This window comes from Sapajus apella, unplaced genomic scaffold (genome assembly GCF_009761245.1).
Source record: "Sapajus apella isolate SASKATOON/1434 unplaced genomic scaffold, GSC_monkey_1.0 scaffold36, whole genome shotgun sequence".
In the NCBI taxonomy this organism is placed as follows: domain Eukaryota; kingdom Metazoa; phylum Chordata; class Mammalia; order Primates; family Cebidae; genus Sapajus; species Sapajus apella.
This window is the reverse complement of record NW_022436976.1, coordinates 34,503,582-34,526,623: the sequence shown is the minus strand read 5'-3', so window position 1 is coordinate 34,526,623 and position 23,042 is coordinate 34,503,582. Positions and strand designations below refer to the sequence as shown.

The 23,042-nt window shown below is 49.2% G+C and overlaps 1 protein-coding gene across 6 annotated transcripts in view; it reads right to left on the bottom strand.

Moving 5' to 3' along the window:
• The window catches only part of TTC39A (tetratricopeptide repeat domain 39A), a 58,994-nt gene that overhangs the window by 31,275 nt on the left and 4,677 nt on the right, over positions 1 to 23,042 (bottom strand). For 2 of the 6 annotated variants that reach the window (XM_032297058.1, XM_032297064.1), the window contains exon 2: positions 2,998 to 3,102. In XM_032297058.1, the coding sequence (XP_032152949.1) occupies positions 2,998 to 3,102 (105 nt within the window). Of the gene's footprint in view, positions 1 to 2,997; positions 3,103 to 12,269; positions 12,389 to 12,724; positions 12,915 to 12,979; positions 13,286 to 23,042 lie in introns of those variants that run through there. The other 4 variants (XM_032297063.1, XM_032297060.1, XM_032297061.1 and 1 more) reach the window with 4 other exon arrangements.

Genomic DNA, 23,042 nt, shown 5'->3' with positions numbered 1-23,042 from the left:
TCTAGAGAAACTGAACAGGTCAGGCCTGGGGACTTGTGGAAGCCAGTCCCCCAGCCTCAGCATTCACTTTTCCTTGGGGCTTGGGTGCAGAGGACAAGCTGGAGCTGAAAAGAGGGGGACTAGGGAGAGTAGGTGGCAGAAATGATTAGACTGCAGCCCCCCAGCCCCCAGTCTCACAATTCAGCCCCCAGGCTGCGGGGCTCTCTGTCTAGGCTGGGGAACAGAGGATTCCTCTCTGGAGAAGCCAAGCCATGCTGGTGCTGACACCTGGGGGCCAGTTCTCTGCCAGATCATCCAAAGCCAACCCCACCAACTACAAGGCAGCTTGGCACAGACCTTCCAGCTGGCCTTTGTGTGAGCTCAGTCTTAAATAGGACCAGACAGACAGCCGGGGACTGTTTGGTTTTTGAAGAAAGTACCCCATGAGAAGAGGATTTCCCCCATTAAACAGACTGAGGGAACACTAAGAAGGCCAAATTATGCAGGAAAAGAATGAAACATTTTAAAGAGAAATAATGGCCGGGCGCGGTGGCTCACGTCTGTAATCCCAATTTTGGGAGGCCCAGGTGGGCGGATCATGAGGTCAGGAGATCGAGACCATCCTGGCAAACATGGTAAAACCCCATCTCTACTAAAAAACACAAAAATTAGCTAGGCGTGGTGGCGCGTGCCTGTAATCCCAGCTACTTGGGAGGCTGAAGCAGGAGAATTGCTTGAACCCAAGAGGCGGAGGTTGCAGTGAGTCGAGATCGCGCCATTGCACTCCAGCCTGGTGCCTGGAAACAGAGCGAGACTCTGTCTCAAAAAAAAAAAAAAAAAAAGAGAATATTCTGTGACAATAATAAGAAATACTTTATTAGATACTTAATACATGCCAGGCGCTGTCCTAAGGACCTCATATTCCAAATATAGATATAAAGAAGTTAGTGCACCATAAACCAAGAAGAAGATGTTATAGGGAAAAAGAACACTCAGAGAATAAAGAATACCAGGAAATTAATTATATGATTACAGAGATAAAGAAGGCAACAGAAGGAATTAATGAGAAGGGTGAGGAAATCTTCCAAAAATCAGAGGGGGGAAAAAAAAAGATAAAGCAATGGGAAAAAGGAGAGGGGGAAGGAAGAAGCTCAGAAGAGGACTGACCCAGGAGGTGGAAAAGGTGAGTTAAAGAAAGCCCAGGAAAGGGAAACAAGATGGAAGCATCATACAAGAGCATTTCCCAGAACTGAGAGCCCACGCAGCAATCCAGAATAAAAAAGGCTTCATTGCCATACATCATGGTAAAATTCCAGATTTACAAGAGCCAATCTTAAACCTTTCTGGAGAAGGAGAAAAGATCATATACGAAGTGAAAAGAATTAGAGTTCTCACAGCTAAAGTAAATGCCAGAACACTGAAGCCAGGTAGTCAAAGTTCTTAGGGAAAAATGTTATATTTATGCAAGCCTTTATTTTAAATTTTTTTTTTTTTTTTCAGACAGAATCTTACTCTGTCACCCAGGCTGGAGTACAATGGAGCGATCTCTGCTCACTGGAACCTCCACCTCCCAGGTTCAAGCAATTCTCCTGCCTCAGCTTCCCAAGTAGCTGGGATTACAAGCACTTGCTATCATGTCCAGCTAATTTTTGTATTTTTAGTAGAGACAAGGTTTCACCATGTTGGCCAGGCTGGTCTCGAACTCCTGACCTCAAATGATCCACCTGCCTCGGCCTCCCAAAGTGCCGGGATTACAGGTATGAGCCACTGCGGCCAGCCTTTCTTAGGAAATTTCTGTAGGACATTCCCTGGCAAACAAGGGGGGACACAAGAGATAAGACCTGGAATCAAAGAAACGGGAGAGAAGCAAAGGAGCTCCAAGACACAGCAGGGAGAGGCCAGAAGACATATCTGTCCTCCCGAGGACAGGTTTCCAGGAAAATGGGCAGGAAGGAACTGAGCACTTGATCGGTTTCAGCATTTGGGGAAAAACTCACAATAAGATGATCTGATGGAGTGGTTATAAAAACTTAAGGATACATATTTAGCATATTAGGCCAACGGGAAAAGCCAGATAATTATTAACTCTAGAAGGAAACAGTCTCACACATGATTTCCTTTGCAATGAGCATTAGTCACAGAGGTATGGTTACGTAAACATTGATTATTACTTTATTTTCTTTTTCTTTTTTGCTTTCCCTTTTTTTTTTTTCTGAGGCAGGGTCTTGCTCGTTTGCCCAGGCTGGAGTGCAGTGGTGTACAAGATCAAAGCTCACTGCAGCTTCAACCTCCTGGGCTCAGATGATCCTCCCACTTCAGCCTCCCGAGTAGCTGATAATATAGATTCATACCAGGACACCTGGCTAATTTTTTGTATTTTTTTTTTTTGTAGATACGGTTTTCACTGTGTTGTCCAGGCTAGTCTCAAACTCCTGGGCTCAAGCAATCTACTTGCCTCAGCCTTCCTAAGTGCAGGGGTTATAGTCATGAGCCAGCATGGCCAGCTAAACACTGATTATTGATTTACCCCAATATTGTGGTATAATGACAAGAGGAGGATGAGGGAAGGGTGACATGGCAGGGGTGTAAGAAAGCTAAATTCTCATCTATCAATAGATGGGTTTGTTGTTGTTGTTGTTGTTGTTGTTGTTTTGAGACAGAATCTTACTCTGTTGTCTAGGCTGGAGTGCAGTGGCACGATCTTGGTTCACTTTAACCTCTGCCTCCCAGGTTCAAACAATTCCCCTTCCTCAGTCTCCTGAGTAGCTGGGATTATTTTTTATATTTTTGGTATAGACAGGGTTTCGCCTTGTTGGCCAGGCTGGTCTTGAACTCCTGACCTCAAGTGATCTGCCTGCCTTGGCCTCCCAAAGTGCTAGGATTACAAGTGTGAGCCACCATGCCTGGCCCAATAGATGTTTTAAAGTAATAAGGAAGGGTGAGTTTTATGGTATGTAACCTCTGGTTCTCCCTGACTGTCATGCACACCCCTGACCCCAACTGGGGCTTGAGCCTCACCTGGGCTTGAGGTAGCTGAGTGCTTCTGAGAACTGGTTGGTGAGGAAGAGGTCCAGGGCGGTCATGCACTCGTCCAGAGCCTCGTGGAGGCTGCTCTCAGGAGTCCTGGGGAAAGAGATGCGGGACATGACACAGGGGCCCTCCAGCCTCTCCTGGCTGGGACAGAGCCTCACAGGGCTTACTCAGCCTCTCTGGACAGCCTTGGGTGCCTGTCACAAGCTCCTCCAGGCTGCCACTCTGTACTGTGACAAAGGGACAATTTGGACCCACCTCTTCGTGTTCCCAAGGATAAGAGGGGGAGCAGAAGGGAATGTCATCTGAGATCTGATGGAGGTTGGGGAGGGGCCAAGGGCAGGGTGCAAGGAGGCCTCAGGAATAAATGATCTTACCCTCCACAAGGGTAAAGGGAGTCTTTGTGGCCCTTCTGACCCATTGGACTCTGCTGCCCCCCAGGGGGGTGCAGCCCACCCACTAAATCCCACAGCCCCTTTCTCCCTCCATCTTCTCCAGGCCTTCTCCCTCCCCCAGGCCTGCACTCTAGAATCCCAGACGTTGTCACAATGGACTGCAGGGTCAGCGGCCCCATACGGGAGGCCCAGGGCCTTTCAAATTCACTTTGCCAATGGCTCCTCCAGAACCCTGAGCCCTTTCAAGTCCTCACGCTTCTCTATAGCTTTTACCACCCTCTGACATGATATATTTTACTTATTTTTGTGTTTATTGTCTGCCCCACTCCACTAAACTATAAGCTTCCAGAAAGCAAGTATCCGGTACAAAGCAGGATTTTAATAAATGTCTGTTAGGTGAATGAATGAATGAAGAGTCTAAGGCTAGGAAAGCAAACCCCTGACTTTTCTGGGCCTCAACTTTCCCATATAAAAATGAGAAATGAAACTAAGAGATCCCAGAAGCCCTGTCTATTTGATATTTTGATAATGCCTCTTCTCAAGGGGCCTCCTTTGAGTGAAAGAATGTTCCAGAAAGGGGCTCGATGATCCCCCTGAAGGGAAATCCTATTTTCCAAAAGTTAGTTCAAAGAAATTCCCTCTCCACCAGGTAAACTCCTACATATACCTTAAAGCCCAGCTGTAAAGTCTCTTCTGAGATGTATCAGCAGCTCTTCCCAATTTGAAATATGTCTTTTTCCTTTTTTTTTTTTTTAAGACAGAGTCTTGCTCTGTCGCCCAGGTTATAGTGCGGTGGCACAATCTCGGCTCACTGCAACCTCTGCCTCCTGGGTTCAAACAATTCTCCTGAGTAGGTGGGATTACAGGTATGTGCCACCACGCCCAGTTAATTTTTGTATTTTTAGTAGAGTTGGGGTTTCACCATGTTGGCCAGGCTGGCTAGAACTCCTGATCTCAGCCTCCCAAAATGCTAGGATTACAGGCGTGAGTCACCACGTCTGGCTGTGTCTTTTTCAAAATTGAACTCTTGTTCATTCTCCCAAATCTGTTCTTCCTCAATCTTTGCCTTTCTTTTCTTTTTCTTTTCTCTTTCTTTGTTTTTTGTTAGATATGGAATCTTACCATGTTGCCCAGGTTGGTCTCAGCGAACTCCTGGGCTCAGGCAATCCTCCTGCTTTAGGTTCCCAAACTGTTGGGATTACAGATGTGAGACCATGCCTGTCCACAGTTTTAATAAGCAACACTACTCTACCCAGTTCCTCAAGCAGAAAATCTGATGGTCATCTTTGCCACATAACTTACCTGGCCTCTGTCATCCCCTCCATCACTAAACCCCATCAATTCTATTTCCTGACTTTTTTTTTTTTTTTTTTTTTGAGACGGAGTCTCTGTCGCCAGGCTGGAGTGCAGTGGAGCAATCTCGGTTCACTGCAACCTCCGCCTCCTGGGTTCAAGCGATTCTTCCACCTCAGCCTCCTGAGTAGCTGGGACCACAGGCGCATGCCACCATGCCTGGCTAATTTTTGTATTTTTAGTATAGACAGGGTTTCACCATGTTGGCCAGGATGGTCTTGATCTCATGACCTCATGATCCGCCCACCTCGGCCTCCCAAAGTGCTGGGATTACAGGCGTGAGCCACTGCGCCCGGACTACTTCCTGACTTTTTTTTCTTAATTTAAGAATGTTTACAGACATGGGGTCTCTTAATTTGCCCAGGCTGGTCTTGAACTCCTGGGCTCAAGTGATTTTCCCACCTCATCTTCCCAAAGTGCTGAGATTTATAAGCCACAGTGCCCGGCCTACTTCCTAACGTCTCTCAAGCCACTCCTTCTTGTCCAGTGCTTTCTGGTCCAGGCCAGCACCATCTTTACCCAGGTCTGTTGGAAAACTCTCCATTCCACTCTTTCCATCTTCTTCCCTCTTCTCTGTTAGACCTTTTTATTCTGCATTTCATGTCTCTTAACTAACTTCTATACCATCTCTTGGACTCTCTGTCAGATCCTGAGTAATTTCATTAGGTGCCTCTGACCTGCTGTTTATCCTGTCTACTGAATTTTTCATTTCAATGATTATATTTTTCATTTTATAAAATTCCACTTGGTTCTTTTTCAAATCTTAATTATTTGGGGTAGTATCATGTTTCCTGCCTCAAGTCCATCTTCAATTCCTTTATACATTTTTTTTTTTTTTTTAAGAGATAGGGTTTCCCCATGTTGGCCAGGCTGGTCTTGAACTCCTGACTTCATGTGATCCGCCCGCCTCAGCCTCCCAAAGTGCTGGGATTACAGGCGTGAGCCACCGTGTCCGGCCCCTTTATACATTTTAAGCATAATTCTTTCTATTTTAGATCTCATAATTCTAGCATTTTAGACTCTCAGGGAAACTAATTCTGCTCTTTCTTGTTTCTGGTGCCTGCTGCTCACAGTGGCTTATTTCCTTGTGTGTTTTTTAATTATATTACAAATTCATGTTTGGCGCATCCAGAGGGACTGTGGGACAGGACACATTGCTCCAGGAAGGATTTTTCATTTACTTTGGCCAGGTTCCCCGGGGAACTACCACTCTGAGACTATTTAAGTTACTTTTTAAGTTTGTGGTTTCCAGGACCACAAAGGTAGTAGTATACCATCAAACCCAAAGCTTATTCGATGGCAGACCGGTATTTATAATTTTTTAGGGAGTCTTTTTTCCCCCCACTAGAAATGCTGTCTCCCCTTGCTGGTGGGGTGGGCCTTTTTTCTAGCCAATCCTCCTATTCACTGAGTGTAGCCCTTGGAGGGTCCCAGATTTATGTGTTGAGTGGGGGGATGCTAAGTTGCAACTCCTCAAACTGTAACTGTGTGGGCCCAAGACCTTATTTCCCATCCACGGAGTGGCCGTTACAACTCCTGGTTTTAGATTTCTGAAATGTGTAAATACCCTGAGGCTGCTGTGGCTTCATCTTACTTGCCAGCCTGACTTCAGTTCTTTCTTCACTCTTGGCTCAAGGGGGTTTCTGTTACTTCTGTGGGAGCGCAGGAATGCACTTTGTTATTATTATTACTTATTTATTTATTTATTTTGAGATGGGGTGTTGCTCTGCTGCCCAGGCTGAAGAGCAGTGGTGCAATCTTGGCTCACAGCAACCTCCTCCTCCTGGGTTCAAGCGATTCTCATGCCTCAGCCTCCTGAGTAGCTGGGATTATAGTCATGCGCCACCACACCTGACTCATTTTTTGTATATTTAGTAGAGACAGGGTTTCACCATGTTGCCAGGCTGGTCTCAAACTCCTGACCTCAGCTAATCCATCCACCTCAGGTTTCCAAAGTGCTGGGATCACAGGCGTAAGCCACTGCGCCCAGCCAGGAATGTCCTTTAAAGAATGTTTGTTGTAACTCATCCCAGCCTCTAGGTAGTTTCTTTGAGGAAGAATTTTGGAAGCATTATTTATCCTAACCTGTCTCTTCCATCATCTCCAAAGATACGTCTTTAAAACCCAAATCTAACCATGTCATTTCTAAACTTAAAATCCTTCCCTGGCTTCCCACTGCTCTTAGGGTAAAGGTCAAGTTCCTTTCCATGGCCTAAAAGGCCCCACCTGATGCTGCCCCTGTCCCTCTCTTCAGAGGCTGGGACAGTGTCTACCTCTTTGTGCCCAGGGCATAGCCTACTGACTGGTATTCAAGCCATTCATCTCTGTTGGATGAATCAATGAAGCAGCACTGAGTACGTACTGCCTGGGTGTTCAACTGTCATTCTCTCTAACTGTTCTCAAAATGCCCTGTGAAATGGGATTATTACCCCCACACACACCTATTGTAGATGGGGAAACTGAGGCACAGAGGACAGGTAACTTGGCTAAGGTCACACATCCAAGCATGGGTTCTAACCCAAGTTTCTGCCTGAGTCAGTGCCCGTCAGCTTAGCCCAGAGAGTCACGTCCATTGCTGTGGTTTATGCCAACCTCTAAACAATTCCAGACCCAAGAGTCTGCCCCCCATTTCTGCACACACACGCACCACTCACCACCTCCATCCCCCACTGGCGAAGACATTCTGTCTGCTTGGTCTACCTGGAGAGAAAGAAGCAGGGCCAGATGGACAGACAGTGCAGAGGTGCACATCCCTCCCTCAGCAGCCCCAACACCTCTTCTGCTTAACTGGGATGAGGCTGTCTGCAGCATCTGAGGGTGAGCTGAGCCCTGGGCTAATTTCCTCTCTCCTTCCCTCCTACAAGCACCCATGAATCTCATGCTCTAGGCTATGCCTGGGATTGGGCTCTGGGGACACAGAGAGTGGAAACTGACCTAGACCTGCCCCTTTAGGAGCTCACAGCCTACAGGAGACAGGCAGACAGGGCAGTGACAGCCACAGTGATCAGGGCTGTGATAATGGGAGTCACTGGGGGCAGAAGGGGCCCAGAAGACACCTCTAACTCAGCCTGGAGCACTGAGGAGGCTAAGTGGAAGGAGGGTGGCATCAAGGAAGATGCCACTGAACTGAGAACAAGATGGAGAAAGAAGTCTAAGAAGGGGAAACAGCATGCACAGGGCTGGAGGCATGGCGCCATGGTTAGGAGGTACAAGCATTCTGGAAGGGTTTGGAAGACAGAGGCTCTGGAGGGCCAGCTAAATGGAGGGGTGAGGCTACAGTGGCTGGAGAGCTCAGGAAGGCTGGAGACATCAGCCCCATTTGACTTAATAATAGCATTAACAACCACCCATCACCACAGAGAGATTAGCTCTTCAAGTTATCTAAATTGATGACTGCATGATTTCACTCAGTCCTGCCAGCAGGAACCCTTATCTGCCTTTGACAGATAAGGCAGGGAAGGCAGTGAAGACAGGAACACCATCAGGCTCCTCTCAGGAGGCTGGGAGAAGACAAAAATGCATTCTGTGGAAGCAACAGTGCCAAACCTTTCCCCTCACCTGGCTGAGACGGAGGCCCCCACTTTTCCACAGGCTCCCCCTGCGTCTTCAAGACCTTTTTTCTCCCAGGACACCTTGCCTGGCTCAGGTGACATCTATTCCTCAGTGATGGTGGGTGAAGTTGCATTGGGAAACTGAGGAAAGGGAGGGGGAGAAGAGGTGCTGGGCTGGATGGAACAGAGCTGGTGACCAATGCCAGGAGCTCTGGCACAGGGGAGGGGGCTCTCCCCTTCAGATCCCACCCACACTGAGGCCCGATTGAGAAGGGAGCTAAAGGGCGGGAGGGAGTGTCAGGCAGCCCAGAGCCACCCCCACTCTCCCATTCCCTCCCACTTCTCTACTACAGTTGGCCTAGACTGCTACTTCTGGATCTCATAGGGAGATCTGGGTAGAGCTGGGAGACCCTCAGTTCCCACTGAGAACAGAAAATCCTTCTACCTCCATCCTAGTCAGGGAGATGTGGGTGTGGGGTGGGTGAGGTGGCGGAGCAGTTACTCAGGAGGCCAACTGCAGTCAGAGCTGGATTTTAATCCCTTCTTCACCACTGAGGGGAACTTTGGCTCAACGAGTGAAATAACCTGTCCATGGGGATCTGCTGCTTCCAAAGTGACCTTCCTAAATTGCAAAAATGATTGTGACTCTCCTTCCAAAGAGTCCCCCTTAGCGGCACATAAATGTGTGACAAGAGTGATGTGGCATGACCTAATGCAGTGTGGCCTTCGTGAATTCTGAAAGCAGACAACCCTAGACTCAAGCTGCAGCTATTCCTTGCTGGATAAACTTGGGAATGTTCCGCACCATCTATGAGCTTCATTTCCTCATCAAGGAAATGGGAATGACAGTACTTCTCTCCCGCGGTTTTTGCGACTTTCTTGTGTGAAAGCACAAGAGTACTCAGAAAATGTAAGTAATTATTATTTTTTCTAAGATTATGTATTGTCATTTTTTTTTGAGAGAGAGAGAGAGGTTTGCTCTGTTGCCCAGGCTGGAGTAAAACGGCACTATCTGGACTCACTGCAACCTCTGCCTCCTGGGTTCAAGAGATTCTCCTGCCTCGGCCTCCCGAGTAGCTGGGATTATAGGCACCCACCATCATGTCCAACTGATTTTTGTATTTTTAGTAGAGACGGCGTTTCACCATGTTGTCCAGGGTGGTCTCAAACTCCTGATCTCAAGTCATTCGCCTGTCTCAGCCTCCCAAAGTGCTGGGATTATAGGTGTGAGCCACCGCACCCGGCCTTGTCATCATTTCTTGATCAAGCAGCACTGACTTTATGATGAAACTAAATAACTTTAAAAGATTGAGTGGGCCAGGTATGGTGGCTCACACTTGTAATCCCTGCACTTTGAGGGGCCAAGGCAGGAGGATCGCTTGAACCCAGGAATTTGAGACCAGCCTGGACAACAAAGCAAGATCCTGTCTCTTATTTTATTTTAAAGATCGAGTGCACATATCCAACCACCCAGAAATTCCACTACTAGGGGACACCCTAGTGAAACACATATGTGCAAAGAACAATCGTACAAGAATATTCACTGTCTGAATAGCAAAACACTGGGAACACTTCGACATCCATCAAGAAGGATAAATAAACAAATGGAAGTGTCTACATAGGGCGGTATATCACACATCACGGCAAGTGGGACAAGAGCTACAGGATCAAGGCTAGATCTCAGAAACCTGAAGTTGAGTGTGAAAACGCAAGCTGCAGTATGACACATGCTATAGGACTCAATTCACAGAAAACTTCAAAGAACAAACTACAAACTACCTTTTTTTTTTTTTTTTTTTGAGACAGAGTTTTGCTCTTGTTGCCCAGGCTGCAACCTCTGCCTCCTGGGTTCAAGTGATTCGCCTCCCTCAACCTCCCAAGTAGCTGGGATTACAGGCATGTGCCACCATGCTTGGCTAATTTAATATTTTTAGTAGAGACGGGGTTTCTCCATGTTGGTCAGCCTGGTCTCGAACTCCTGACCTCAGGTGATCCGCTTGCCTCAGCCTCCCAAAGTGCTGGGATTATAGGCATGAGCCACCATGCCTGACCCAAACTACATATTTTTAAGACTTACATACACTGAGCAAAATAATAAAAACAGGGAAATGATAAAACCTAAATTCAGGATGGCAATTAACTCTGGAGACTGAAGAAGGGAAGAAGTTTCCACAGGACCTTCAAGGGTCTCTGCTATGGTTTATTTCTTAAAAAGAATATAAAATGGATGGGACACGATGTTAATATCTGACAAAGTTGGGTGGCAAAAGTATGGGAGTTCATTTTATTATTTGCTATATTTTTCTGAAGGCTTTAAATGTTTCATGATTTTTAAAGAGGTAGAGATTTAAGGGTTTCATTCGTCCACCACTGACCATCTGGGCCCAGAGCAGGCCTCAATGAGTGTTTGCTGAGCGAGTGAATAAGTGTCTCTATAGTGAAGGTGAGAATGGTCCTGCGGCATGCGGCCCTCCTCTGCTCAGATCCCACCAGGATGACCCTAACCAGGGGTGGGGACAGACGGACAAGTGGCCTCAGAGAAGAGTGGGCAGGCATGCAGAGAGGCAGGTATGGCTCAGCATAAGGAAGACCCACCAGCGTAAGAGCAAGCCTGCTGTCCTGAGGCCTGCAGCAGGGCCAGAGAAGCTGGGGTTGTGGAGGGCACTTAAGCACGGAGGTAAGCATATGAGGAAGTGGGATGAATGTGGTTTTCAGCCAGGGAGTCTAGGCTTCTTTGATAGACAGCTTGCTCCATGCCCGACTTCTCTCCTGAAACCACTTTTCTGGACCCAGAAGGGTGGTGATGCTGTCAGGGCTGCGCATAAGGAGCCTATCCAACCTCCAGCTTTACAAAGACTCGGCCCGGAGCAGGAAAGGAGCAGCCGGCCATGCTTCCCTGTGCTTTCCAAAGGAGGGACCGGAAGTCTAGGAAGGGTAAAGGACTTGGCCAAAGTCATACAACAAAAGTGATCAAGCTGAAACTCACCAGGCAACCCTCTCCCAGGCCAAGGTGTCCCCCAGCAACCCAGCTTCCGAGCCCTGATAGAGCCACACTCACAAGCCCGGCGGGGGTTTCTAGCTGCCAGCTGGCACCAGCCTCATCACCTCCCTGTTCATGTGTCAGGCGGCGGGCCCTTAGCAAATATTGTCACTGGTAGTGAGGCTCCAAGCAACCCTCCTCCCAGCTCACCTGGGCTGGATCTCTGCCCAGCAACCTCCCAGAGGTCAGGGGTCCCAGCAGCCACCCTCTGCCCTGCCCACTGGGGCACAGGAAAAGCAGAGAGTTTCGGAAGGTCTCCCAGCAATAGCGGTTGTCACTGCTACAGGGGGTGATGTAGGTAGGGGTCCATAGGGGTTTCTCAGTGGGATGTGGGTAGGGTTGGGCAGGAGAGCCACGTTGAAGGTGACAACGCCCACTTTTTACTACCCAGGTTCCTGCTGCACCCAATGGGCCTGGCTGGCCCATACCTTGGCCCTTTAAGTTCCCCTAATGTCCCTGAAGATGATGGGGGTGAAGGGATCTGACAACAGACAGAGCTGAGTTCAAATCCCACCCCCAACTCTCCCCTCCTGGGTGACCGATGACAAGTCACTTAAGTGCTCTGCCTCAGTTTCCTCATCCGTCACAGGAGAGAGTAACAGGGCCACCCCACAGGAGTGAACGCCACGAGGCAGGTTGGGAAGGCGGCTCTGAACGTGTCTGACGATAGCTCTGTGAGAAAGTTAGGACCCAGAAGGGGAGTGACCGACCCGGGGTCCCCGCGCCTCCTCCCCCTCGCAGCCCCCAGCGCCCACTCCTGCCAGCGGCGGCGACGGCTCCCGGGGCTGGGCGGGGTGGGGGCTGGAAGCCGCAGTGCGGCCCCGGGCGGGTGCGTGGGGGAGGCCTGGAGCGGCGCCCGCCACCCGCCCCGGCCCCAGCCCGCGCCGCCAGCGCCCCCGGGCCTCCCCGCCGCGCACTTACCCCGCGGGCAGGGCTCCCGGGGCGTCGGCCGAGGTCATCGCCGAGGGGCGCGGGCGGCGCTGCCCCCGCCGGACGCCAGCCGCGGCCCAGGTGCTGCCGCCGGAACCCCGAGCCGGGCGCTGTGCGGTCGCGGACGCGGCGGCCGGGGAGGGGCGCGCCGGGGGCGGGGAAGGCGCCGGGGCCGGGCCGGGCCTCGGTCTCCCCACCCGCACCGTGGGGCCATGGCCGCCCGCGGCGACCCGCGCTCCCGCACAGCCGGGGGTTCCGGGCGGCCCCCGCCCCCGCTCCGACAGGTAAGAGCCCGGCGCCCTCCGCGCAGACACCGCCCGGCCGGGAGCTGGCGCCCTCCTCACACGTCCCCACCTATTTGGCGCTAGAAGTTCTTCTCCGGGACCTGAGGCCCACTTGCCTGTCACTTCCCCTCCCCACAGCTCCCGCCCTGAAGCGGCCCCCACCTGAGCCGTCACCATCCTCCCGCACTAATGAAGGCATTCGAGCAGACAAAGACAGCCCCCAGAGTCAGGCCTGGATTTTAATCCCACCATCTCGCCCACGGAATGACTGCAGGAGACAAGGCGGGTAAAACGCGGTTTAGCACTCACCGCCAGCTGGCAGTTCACAATGCCTTCTCAAATGATCCCCATAGTTGCTGTTTTACAGATGGGGAAACTGAGGCATAGGGTTCATTTGATTCACACATGATCACTCACCTAGTAAGTGGCAAGCTAGGACTGGAATCCAGCCCTCCTGAATCCCAAGCCAACACTCCAGCCCCTTCCCCCCTTGGCCCTCTCTCCCCTGTGTTCACAGTGCTTCTGTGGGGTCACCCACCACACTCCCCAAATGTCCACTGTGTCCGGAGCCCTGAGGTTGGTGTCTCCATCTGACCTGATCTTCTGGCAGAGAGCCACTGGCCCATGAAGAGTTAACCAGCCACCACCTCCTGGCCCCAGATGCTGCTCTTAACCATGACTCATCAGAGCATGTGGCTGCCATTAGAACTGTCCCTTCACAAAGGGAGGGACAGAAGTAAGGAAATACTGTAGCTCCCCTGGAGCAACCATGACCTCCAGGACGTCAGAAGAGGAAGCAGAAGGGGACAGCCTGCAGAAGCGGCCACGGTGGGAACAGGACTTGCACCAGATCCCAGGGGAGCCAGGCAGGTTGGGCTTGATGGTAGCTGCTCAAATCTAAACAGGCTGCCTGGAAAGGCAGTGAATTCCCATCTTGCCCAGTTTTAAGCACGGGCCAGATGCTCACTTGCAAGAATCATCCCATTTCTAGGAGTCACTTATACAGACATGAAAAGATAATTAACTACTAGAAGCAAGGTGTGATGACATCCACCAGCAACTATAAAGAATCCAGACAAGGGGAGAGACTGGGGTGCTTCCTGGAAGAGGTGGGGACAGAACTGAGCCTTGAAGTTTGTTATTTAAACAAACTGAAGTCATGGAGAGGGTGTACCAGCTCGGGGAGCAGCGCGGATGAAGGCATGGAGGTGGGAAAGGGCACACTGAGGATAGCTGGAGTTTGTGAGGCTGATGAGACCACCAGCAGTACCAGTAAAGAGGCTGATGAGGCTGGGGCCCCTATGGCATGTCATGCACTTTCAAATCTCTAGGCATTTAAACATGCTGTTCCTTCTGTGTGGAACACACCTTTCGCCTTTGTCCCTTGTTAGTCATTCATGTAACCAGGGGTGGACCCAGAAGCTTGCAATGGGGAGGCCACTGTTCAAAAAAAAAAAAAATACAAATTTACCAGAACAGGTTGAGCATTCCTAATTTCAAAATCTGAAATCCAGAATGCCCCAAAATTTGAAGCTTTTTTTCTTTGTTTTTTTGAGACAGCGTCTCATTCTGTTGCCCAGGCTAGAGTGCAGTGTCATGATCTCGTGATCTTGGCTCACCATAACCTCGGTCTCCTGGGTTCAAGCGATCCTCCTGCCTCAGCTTCCCAAGTAGCTGGGATTACAAGCACTCACCACCATGCCCAGCTAATTTTTGTATTTTTACTAGAGACAGGATTTTGCCATGTTAGCCAGGCTGGTCTCGAACTCTGGACCTCAAGCGATCCACCTACCTGGGCCTCCCAAAGTGAGATGGATTACAGGCGTAAGCCACTGTGCCCAGCCTAAAACTTTAAGCTTTTTGAGCACTGTAGTTGGAGACTGTGGGCTGCCATGTTCGCTGTGCTGTTGTTACAGCGGACATAGGCATTCTGCTGACACTCACGTGCTGCTGGGTTACCCTAAACACTTTAGTTTTTCACTGTATTAATGGCATGTTATATTTTTACTGTTAAGTACTTATGTGTGAATAAGAGTAAAAAATGCTTATTGGGAGCATATAAATTCACAGTCAAAAATGATGGTGATACTAAATAATCACAGATTGTCCACATGGGTGGCTGAGAGAGCGACGCCTCTGCTTTTTGATGGTTCAGTGTACACAAACTTTGTTTCATGCACAGAATTATTAAAAATATTGTATAAAATTACCTTTAGGTGGCTGGGCACAGTAGCTCGCGCCTGTAATCCCAGCAGTTAGGGAGGTCAAGGCGGGAGGATCACCTGAGGTCAGGAGTTTGAGACCAGCCTGGCCAACATGGAGAAACCCCGTCTCTACTAAAAATACAAAATTAGCCAGGTGTGGTGGTATATGCCTATAATCCCAGCTACTCAGGAGGCTGAGGCAGGAGAATTGCTTGAACCCTGGAGGGGGAGGTTGCAGTGAGCTGAGATTGAGTCATTGCATTCCAGCCTGGGCAACAAGATCGAAACTTCATCTCAAAAAAAAAAAAAGAAAGAAAGAAAAAAAGAAAGAAGAAAGAAAGAAAATAAATTACCTTTAGGCTATGTGTGTAAGGTGTATATGAAACACAATTGAATTTTACGTTTAGACTTGGGTCCCATCCCCAGGATAATTCATTATGCATATGCAAATATTCCAAAATCCATAAAAATCCCAAAATTGAAACACTTCTGGTCCAGAGCATTTTGGGTTAGGGATAGTCAGCCTGTATAAAATTGCCAGGGTTCTCCCAGAGCCTTGGAAGGGGCCAGGTAAGTGAGGAGCCCTGAAGCTATAAGCTCTATTAGCGCCAAGGTAAACCCTTACTATATTTGACCAACATTTGTTGAGATTTTGCCATGTGCCAAAACTCTTCCCTACCCTGCAGCTTTCAGTTCAGATGTCACCTCTTCCAGGAAGCCCTCTTTCCATAGCTGGGTTAGGGAATCCCTGTGCACCCACTGCCCTAACCCCCTCTGACCTACCTCATCACCCTGGGCTGTCACTGTCTGTGTGTGGTATGTGTATTTGGGGTGTTGGGGAGCAGGGAGTAGGACTGTATGTGACTGTCTGCTTCTGGAGGGTAGGGCCTGGTCCGATTCACCTCTGTGTCTCAGGGCCTGACATCAGGTAGCTGACTAGTCACCAGACACTAACACGGGGCCTAACACTTTACAATTTTCCTCTGAGGTTATTATTATAACAATGGCTGACACAAATCAAAGGCTTTTTACATGCTACACGTGGTGTTCAGTGTATAACATGGATTATCTTATTTAATTTTCACTTTACCACCTCTCAGCCTCAGTTTCCTCATCAGTAAAATGGAAATAATAATATTGCCTACTTCCAAGGTTGCTCTGAGTATTAAGATTCACATATAGGCTGAGCATGGTGGCTCACACCTATAATCCCAGCACTTTAGAAGGCTGAAGCGGGCGGATTCCAGGAGTTTGAGACCAGGCTGGGCAACATGGTGAGAACCTGTCTCTTAAAAAAAAAACAACAAAAAAAACCGGGCCAGGTGCAGTGGCTCACACCTGTAATCCCAGCACTTTGGGAGGCTGAGGGGGACGAAACACCTGAGGTCAGGAGTTTGAGACCAGCCTGACCAACATGGAGAAACCCCGTCTCTACTAAAAATACAAAATTAGCCAGGTGTGGTGGTACATGCCTGTAATCCCAGCTACTCGGGAGGCTGAGGCAGGAGAATTGCTTGAACCCTGGAGGGGGAGGTTGTGGTGAGCCGAAATGGCACCATTGGACTCCAGCCTGGGAAACAAGAGTGAAATTCTGTCTCAAAAAAAAAAAAAAGCCAAGCATGGTGGTACATAGTCCTAGCTACTCAGGAGTCTGAGGCAGGAGGATTGATTGAGCCCGGGGGGAGGTTGAGGCTGCAGTGATTCTTGATGGTGCCACTGCACTCCAGCCTGGGCAAGAGAGTAAGACCCTGTCTCAAAAAAATAAAAATAAAAATTACAGTAGCAGAGTGCTATAAAAATGGCCTGGTGATGGTTGTGGTGGACCACTAGACACCACTTTCTTCCCCATTTCAAAGATGAAAACTGAGCTCAGTAAGGGAAGCGAAAGAGTTGCCTTTAGAGCTGGAACTCTCCCTACACCACCACAGGGACAGTGATGCTGGAGCCACTCACCTGGTGAGTCAGCACATCAGAGTGGCCCACCCCTCAGGAGGGCCCCACCCAGGCCGATCCCGGCCCCCAGGAGCTCTGGCCCAGCCCCAGTGCAGGGAAGTTGTGAGTCACCATCTTCATTTCTTGCTCCCCAATTCAGGTGACCTTCCTTAGATAACCTGCATGTCCCCACCTTGAGGTGACAGCTGAACCCTGGTGATGGGAGAGCATCCTGATTCCTGGGAGTCTTCCTCCTGTCGGGCGATCTATTTCCTGGTGAATTACACATAGGAGATGCCAAGCCTGCCTTCCTCCCTCATTTCCTCCCCAACGTGCAAGAACAAATCACCAGGGTCACCACACCTCTCAATGGGCCTGAGAACCTTCACAGACTTTTCACCTGTGCCATCGTCAGCTTAAGAAGGTCCTTAACATGGCCAGGCACAGTGGCTCACATGTGTAATCCCAGCACTTTGGGAGGCTGAGGGGGGCAGATACTTGAGGTCAAGAGTTCAAGACCAGCGTGGCCAACATGGTGAAACCTCATCTCTACTAAAAAAAAAAAAGAAAAAAAAAAATTAGCCAGGAGTGGTGGCAGACACCTGTAATCCCAGCCACTTGGGAGGCTGAGGCAGGAGAATTGCTTCAACCTGGGAGGCAGAGGTTGCAGTGAGCTGAGATCGCACCATTACACTCCATCCTAGGCGACAGAAAGAGACTGTCTTTAAAAAAAATAAAATTAAATTTAAAAAAAAGGCCCTTAATAAATACCTTTTAAGTGAGACCTCAAAATGCCCTAGAAAGTTTTTAATAGCATTACCTCCCATCCTACAGATGAGAAAATAGAGGCTTGGATCAAGGTCTAGCCATAGCTTGAACTCAGGTCTTGGGTCCTTATCCTCTAGGGAAGGTGGGAAGAAGACAAGAAAGGAGTGTTTTAAGTGGGAGGGCCATAGAAATGGGGGATGCAAGCAGTGACACATGGTGCCATTGTTGTAGAAAGAACTTAAGCTGTGAAGTCAGCTGTGCCTCCACCTCTCTGAACCTCTGTTCCCATCTGTATACCTGGGATAATAATCCCAAATTCTCAGGGATGCTGTGCAGATTACTGAGGATTGTTTGGGTGACTCCTTCCCCCTTCTCAGCATGCCTCTGAGCCCCTTCCCCCAGGCCTTTCCCTGGCATGACTTTCCAACACCTGCAGTCTCTACCAGCCCAGATCCCCCCTCCTCAGACTCTAGAACCGTTCCTCCCCTGCTGAACTGGTGACTATAAAGCAGCTTTTCTTAAAGCGAGTGAACCCCACCCTAGCAGGTTACAGGCTTGGGCTCGTTAATAATTCACAAGTGAACGGGACCATCAACAAAGGGCCCTTGGAGGCGTGTGACAGTGACAGATCTTAAATCTCTTTTGGCAAGGGCCCCTGGGGAGGATCTACTCCTGCCTCTTGAACAGGCATGGTCTCTGCCCCCCACTAGCTATGTGACCTTCAGCAAGTCAGTTTCCTCTTCCCACTAGATATAAAGGGGACAGAAATTGGGCCAGGAGCTCAAGGGACCTCCCTGCTCAGAGGGTCTCAGTTCTAGAATCTGGCCTCTTCTACCCAAGTCTGGTTTCTAAGAGCTGCTGAGGATGGGTCTAAGGAAGGAGCCTGGGTTAGCACAAGGGACCAAGAAGAGCTCTAACTGGAAAAAGGGGTCAGAGCTCTAATGAGGGGTTTCCAGCATTGAGTGGCATCCTTTCAGGGGTCAGAACTTGGGCGGCAGAGCCAGGAAGACCCGGATGGACTCCTGGCCCCACAATGTCCTAGCTGGGCAACCCCAAACCACTCATCCGACTAGAGAATAGTTCAGAGAGCTGGTTTGAAAGCCAGAGCTTGCCCCTGACACTCTGGGCCAGCAACTTCATTTCTGAAAGGGGGATGATGATGGCACCAACCTCGTTAGGTTGTTGCAAGGATTAAATGAGCTACATATCTTCAGGGCAGATGGGCTACCTGACACACTGCCGGTGGGAAGAGAAATTGGCTCCATCTGCCTGTAATCCCAGCACTTTGAGAGGCCAAGGTGGGAGGGTTGCTTGAGGCCAGGAGTTGGAGACCAGCCTTGGCAACATAGTGAGACCCCCGTCTCTACAAAAAATAAAAAGTTAGCTGGGCATGGTGGCACTCACCTGTAGTCTGCAGCTGTCTATTCTCCACACAGCACCAGGCCCCTTTGACACTTAGGCCAGATCACGTCACAACGCTGCTCAAAGCCCTATAAAGGATCCCCATGTTGCTCAGTGCAAAAACTACAGTCTATCCATGGCCCTTGGGGCCCTGCACAACCTGTATGCTCCCACCATCTCCCAACACCATTTCCCTTTATTCTCTCTCTTATTTCAGCCACACCAGCCTCCTTGCTCACTTCCAAATATGCCAGGCACATTCCCACCTCGGGCCCTTTGGACTCGCTATGGCTGGAATGCTCTTCTCCCACAATTCACTCCTTCTCCTTTAGGTCTCAGCTCAAATGTCACATTCTCTGTGAGGCCTTCCCTGACCATTCTATTTAATTTTTTTTTTTTTTTTTTTTTTTTGAGACGGAGTCTTGCTCTGTCATCCAGGCTGGAGTGCAGTGGTGTAATCTTGGCTTACTGCAACCTCTGCCTCCCGGGTTCAAGAAGATTCTCCTGCCTCAGCCTCCCAAGTAGCTGAGACTACAGGTGTCCGCTACCACGCCTAGCTAACTTTTATATTTTTAGTACAGACAGGGTTTCACTGTGTTGGCCAGGCTAGTCTTGAACTCCTGACCTCAGGTGATCTGCCCGCCTCGGCCTCCCAAAGTGCTGGGATTACAGGCATGAGCCACCGTGCCTGGCCCCATTCTATTTAAAATGGAATCCCTGCGCCCATACTCCCACTTCTGCCCTGCATTATTTTTCCACAGTGCTTATTGTCATGTGACATCTTTTTATTTTGCTTATTCATTTATTCTCCCTCTTCCTAGTAAACTTTAAGTTCCACAAGTAAGGTTTTTGTTTTTGTTTTGTTTGGCTTCTTACTATATTGCCCAGGCTCTCTTGAACTCTTGGGCTTAAGTGATCCTCCCGCCTCAGCCTTCTGAGTAGCTAAGACTTTAGGGACATGTGGCTGTGCCCAGCTTCAGGATTTTTTGTTTGTTTTTGCATTACTGTTTTGTTCTCTAATATATTTCCAGTGCCCAGAACAGTGCCTTGCTCAATAAAAATGTTTGCTGCATAAATGAATTTGCTAGAATATGGAAAAATATGAAAAATGCAGAACATAAAATTACCCATCTAATATTAAAAAGAAAACCCTGACATCTATGCACTTTAGGAAGCATGAAGAGGTACCAAAGCCATTTCTGGGGGAGGTAGTACAATATAGTGCTGGGAACAGGAGATTTGAATCTGCATTTTGGCTTCTTCTCTATAATCCAGGGCAACACGCTTCACCTCCTTGGGCCTAAGTTTACTCATCTATTAAACTGGAGAAAACAAAGCTTCCCTGGTCAGAGCTATATGGATTACAGGTGATGCTGCATGTTACATGCTGGCTGTTGGGCACAGTCAAAGGCAGGTCTCTCGCATTACAGATCACAGAGGCAAGGGATGAGAACATTCTGGAGGCAACGGGCAAGTTCAGAAGGTGTCCAGGGGAGAGGAACTGGGGCCTGGAGGGAGCAGTGACAAGCAAAGGAGAAGAGAAGGGGAGAAGCGTGACCACTTGAGCTCAGTGCTGCCGAGTGGAGATTTATCCTTTTTTTTTTTTTTTTTTTTTTTTTTTTTGAGACGGAGTCTTATGTTCTGGCTGGAGTGTAGTGGTACGATCTTGGCTCACTGCAATTTCCATCTCCCGGTTTCAAGTGATCCTCCTGCCTCGCCTCCCAAGTAGCTGGGATTACAGGTGCACACCACCATGCCTGGCTAATTTTTGTATTTTTAGTAGAGATGAGGCTTCGCCATGTTGTCCAGGCTGGTCTTGAACTCTTGACCTCAAGTGATCCACCCACCTTGGTCTCCCAAAGTCTTGGGATTACAGGTGTGAGCCACACCCAGCCTGATTTACCCTCCTTTGAGTGGCCTGTCCTGTGCTCAGGGACAGCCCTTGGGGACACCTTTCAATCATCCAAATATAAAGCAATTGCCCATTTAATCATTTACTTAGTAAGACAGCAGTTTCTTTCAATGTGAGATTTAGCTACTGTATGTATCTGAGGAAGGATGTTTCTTAGCTGGAAATGGATTAAGCAGCTGCAGTGATTCTTCTTGCAGGGCGTGGGTGCTGGTTAGAGCAGACGCTGTGAGAGGGAGGCTAAGGAGTAACACCTGAGGCTGCAGGAGGCAAAACGAATTTCACTCCCACGGGAAGAAAAGGGGCCAAAAGGAATGGAGTGTCTTAGCTCAGTTCCATGTGGATGGGGTCTCTGATGTCCCACCTAGTCCTAATATAATTGTCCTTTAGGGGGGTCATGGGTCAAAGGACGAGCCATTTATAGGGCAGAGGAAGGATTTTACTTGAAAGCAGTAGATTTCTGCATTGCTATTCATCTGGGACAGACTGATCTATTATTTTATAGCCAATCTTAGCATAAGAAAGGATGGCTTGGGAATCTTGAGCTAAGAGAAAAATTCCTCTTTTCTCCTGGGAAGGAAGATGTTGGAAGACACACTGGGGCCTCCCAGAAGGGGATGTTCTACAGGAAGGCTCCTTCCAGGATGGCTGAGGGGAGAGGGCCATAACATCATAAAATCATCTGTTCCTCGCTCCCTGCTTCCTAAGGTGTTCTTGAAAGTTATAGCCTGGCCAGGCATGGTGGCTCCCAGCACTTTGGGAGGCTGAGGTAGGAGGATCACTTGAGGCCAGAAGTTCAAGACCAGACTGGGCAACATGGTGAAACCCCATCTCTACCAAAATAAATAAATAAATAGGTAAGTTATAGCTTGGCCCCAGTCGAGCTGCTGGGGAATTAAGGGAAGAGTCTGTCCCACCCATGGCATGGGGTGATTGCCATAGAGTGACCATTTGCATCCCCCCAACATTCATATGTTGAAATCCTTATGCCTAAGGTGACGGTATTAGGAGGTGGCCCCTTTGGGAGGTGATTAGGCCATGGGGGCAGAGCCCTTATGAACAAGATTGGTGCCCTTATAAAAGAAATCCAAGAGAGACTCCTCGCCCCTTCCTCCATGTGAAGACATAGCAAGAACGGACCATCTCTGAGCCAGAAAGCAGGCCCTCATCAGATACTGAATCTGCCTTGATCTTGGACTTCCCATTCTCCAGAATGGTGAGAAATAAATTTCTGTTGTTTACAAGCTACCCAGTTTATGATATTCCATTATAGCCGCCTGAGTGGGAATGAATTAAGAAAGATGATCTGGCCAAGTGCTAGATCAGAGACCATTCCCCCAGCAGGCCAGGATGGTGGTGGCAGTCAGGGAGAGAATGGCTGTGTCTGGCAAGGTGGCAACACAGGAGAGTGGTGGGTGGCACAGGCCCCCAGGGGGGCCACGAGTTTTCGGATCTCAGAGCATCAGAAACAGCAGGGGGACTCAGAAGAATGGGCAGGGTGCTCCAAATATATCATAATGTGGGTATGTCGTGAAACTACAGCTTTTTTTAAGACCTGCTTAGTGGTCAAGTCTGCTAAATGCTGCCCTCCTCCTGCATCACACCCGCTTTCTACTCCCTTTCTCTCCAGCCCATTGGCTGAGTGAGGAGCCTTCTCTTACTTGACCCCACCTCTCAGAGAACAGTGATTGGCTGAAGGAAGCACCAGTCAGAGTAGTTTCCTGAGCTTTTTCACACTAAAGCTGGTGAAGCCCTTCCTCTTGTAATCATCATTCATGCTGGTATCGCAGCATGCCAGGCAGTGCTTTACATAAACTAACTCATGCGATCGTCACAGCAATCCTGGGAGGCGAGTCCTAACATTACCCCCTCTTTACAGATGAGGAAACTGAGGCACGAGAGGCTAAACAGCCTGTCCAAAGTCATACTGCTAGAAAGTTTCAGAGTAAGGCTTCAAAACCAGCCTAAGTCTGGGCGTGGTGGCTCACACCTGTAATCCCAACACTTTGGGAGGCCGAGGTGGATGGATCACTTGAGGTCAGGAGTTTGAGGGGAGTCTGGCCAACATGGTGAAACCCCGTCTCTACTAAAAGTACAAAATTAGCGGGCGTGGTGGCACATGACGGTAATCCCTGCTACTTGGGAGGGTGAGACAGGAGAATTGCTTGAAACGGGAAGGTGGAGATTGCAGTGAGCCGAGAGCACCACTGCACTCCAGCATGGGTGACAAGAGTGAAATTCCATCTCACACAAAATTTAAAAACCA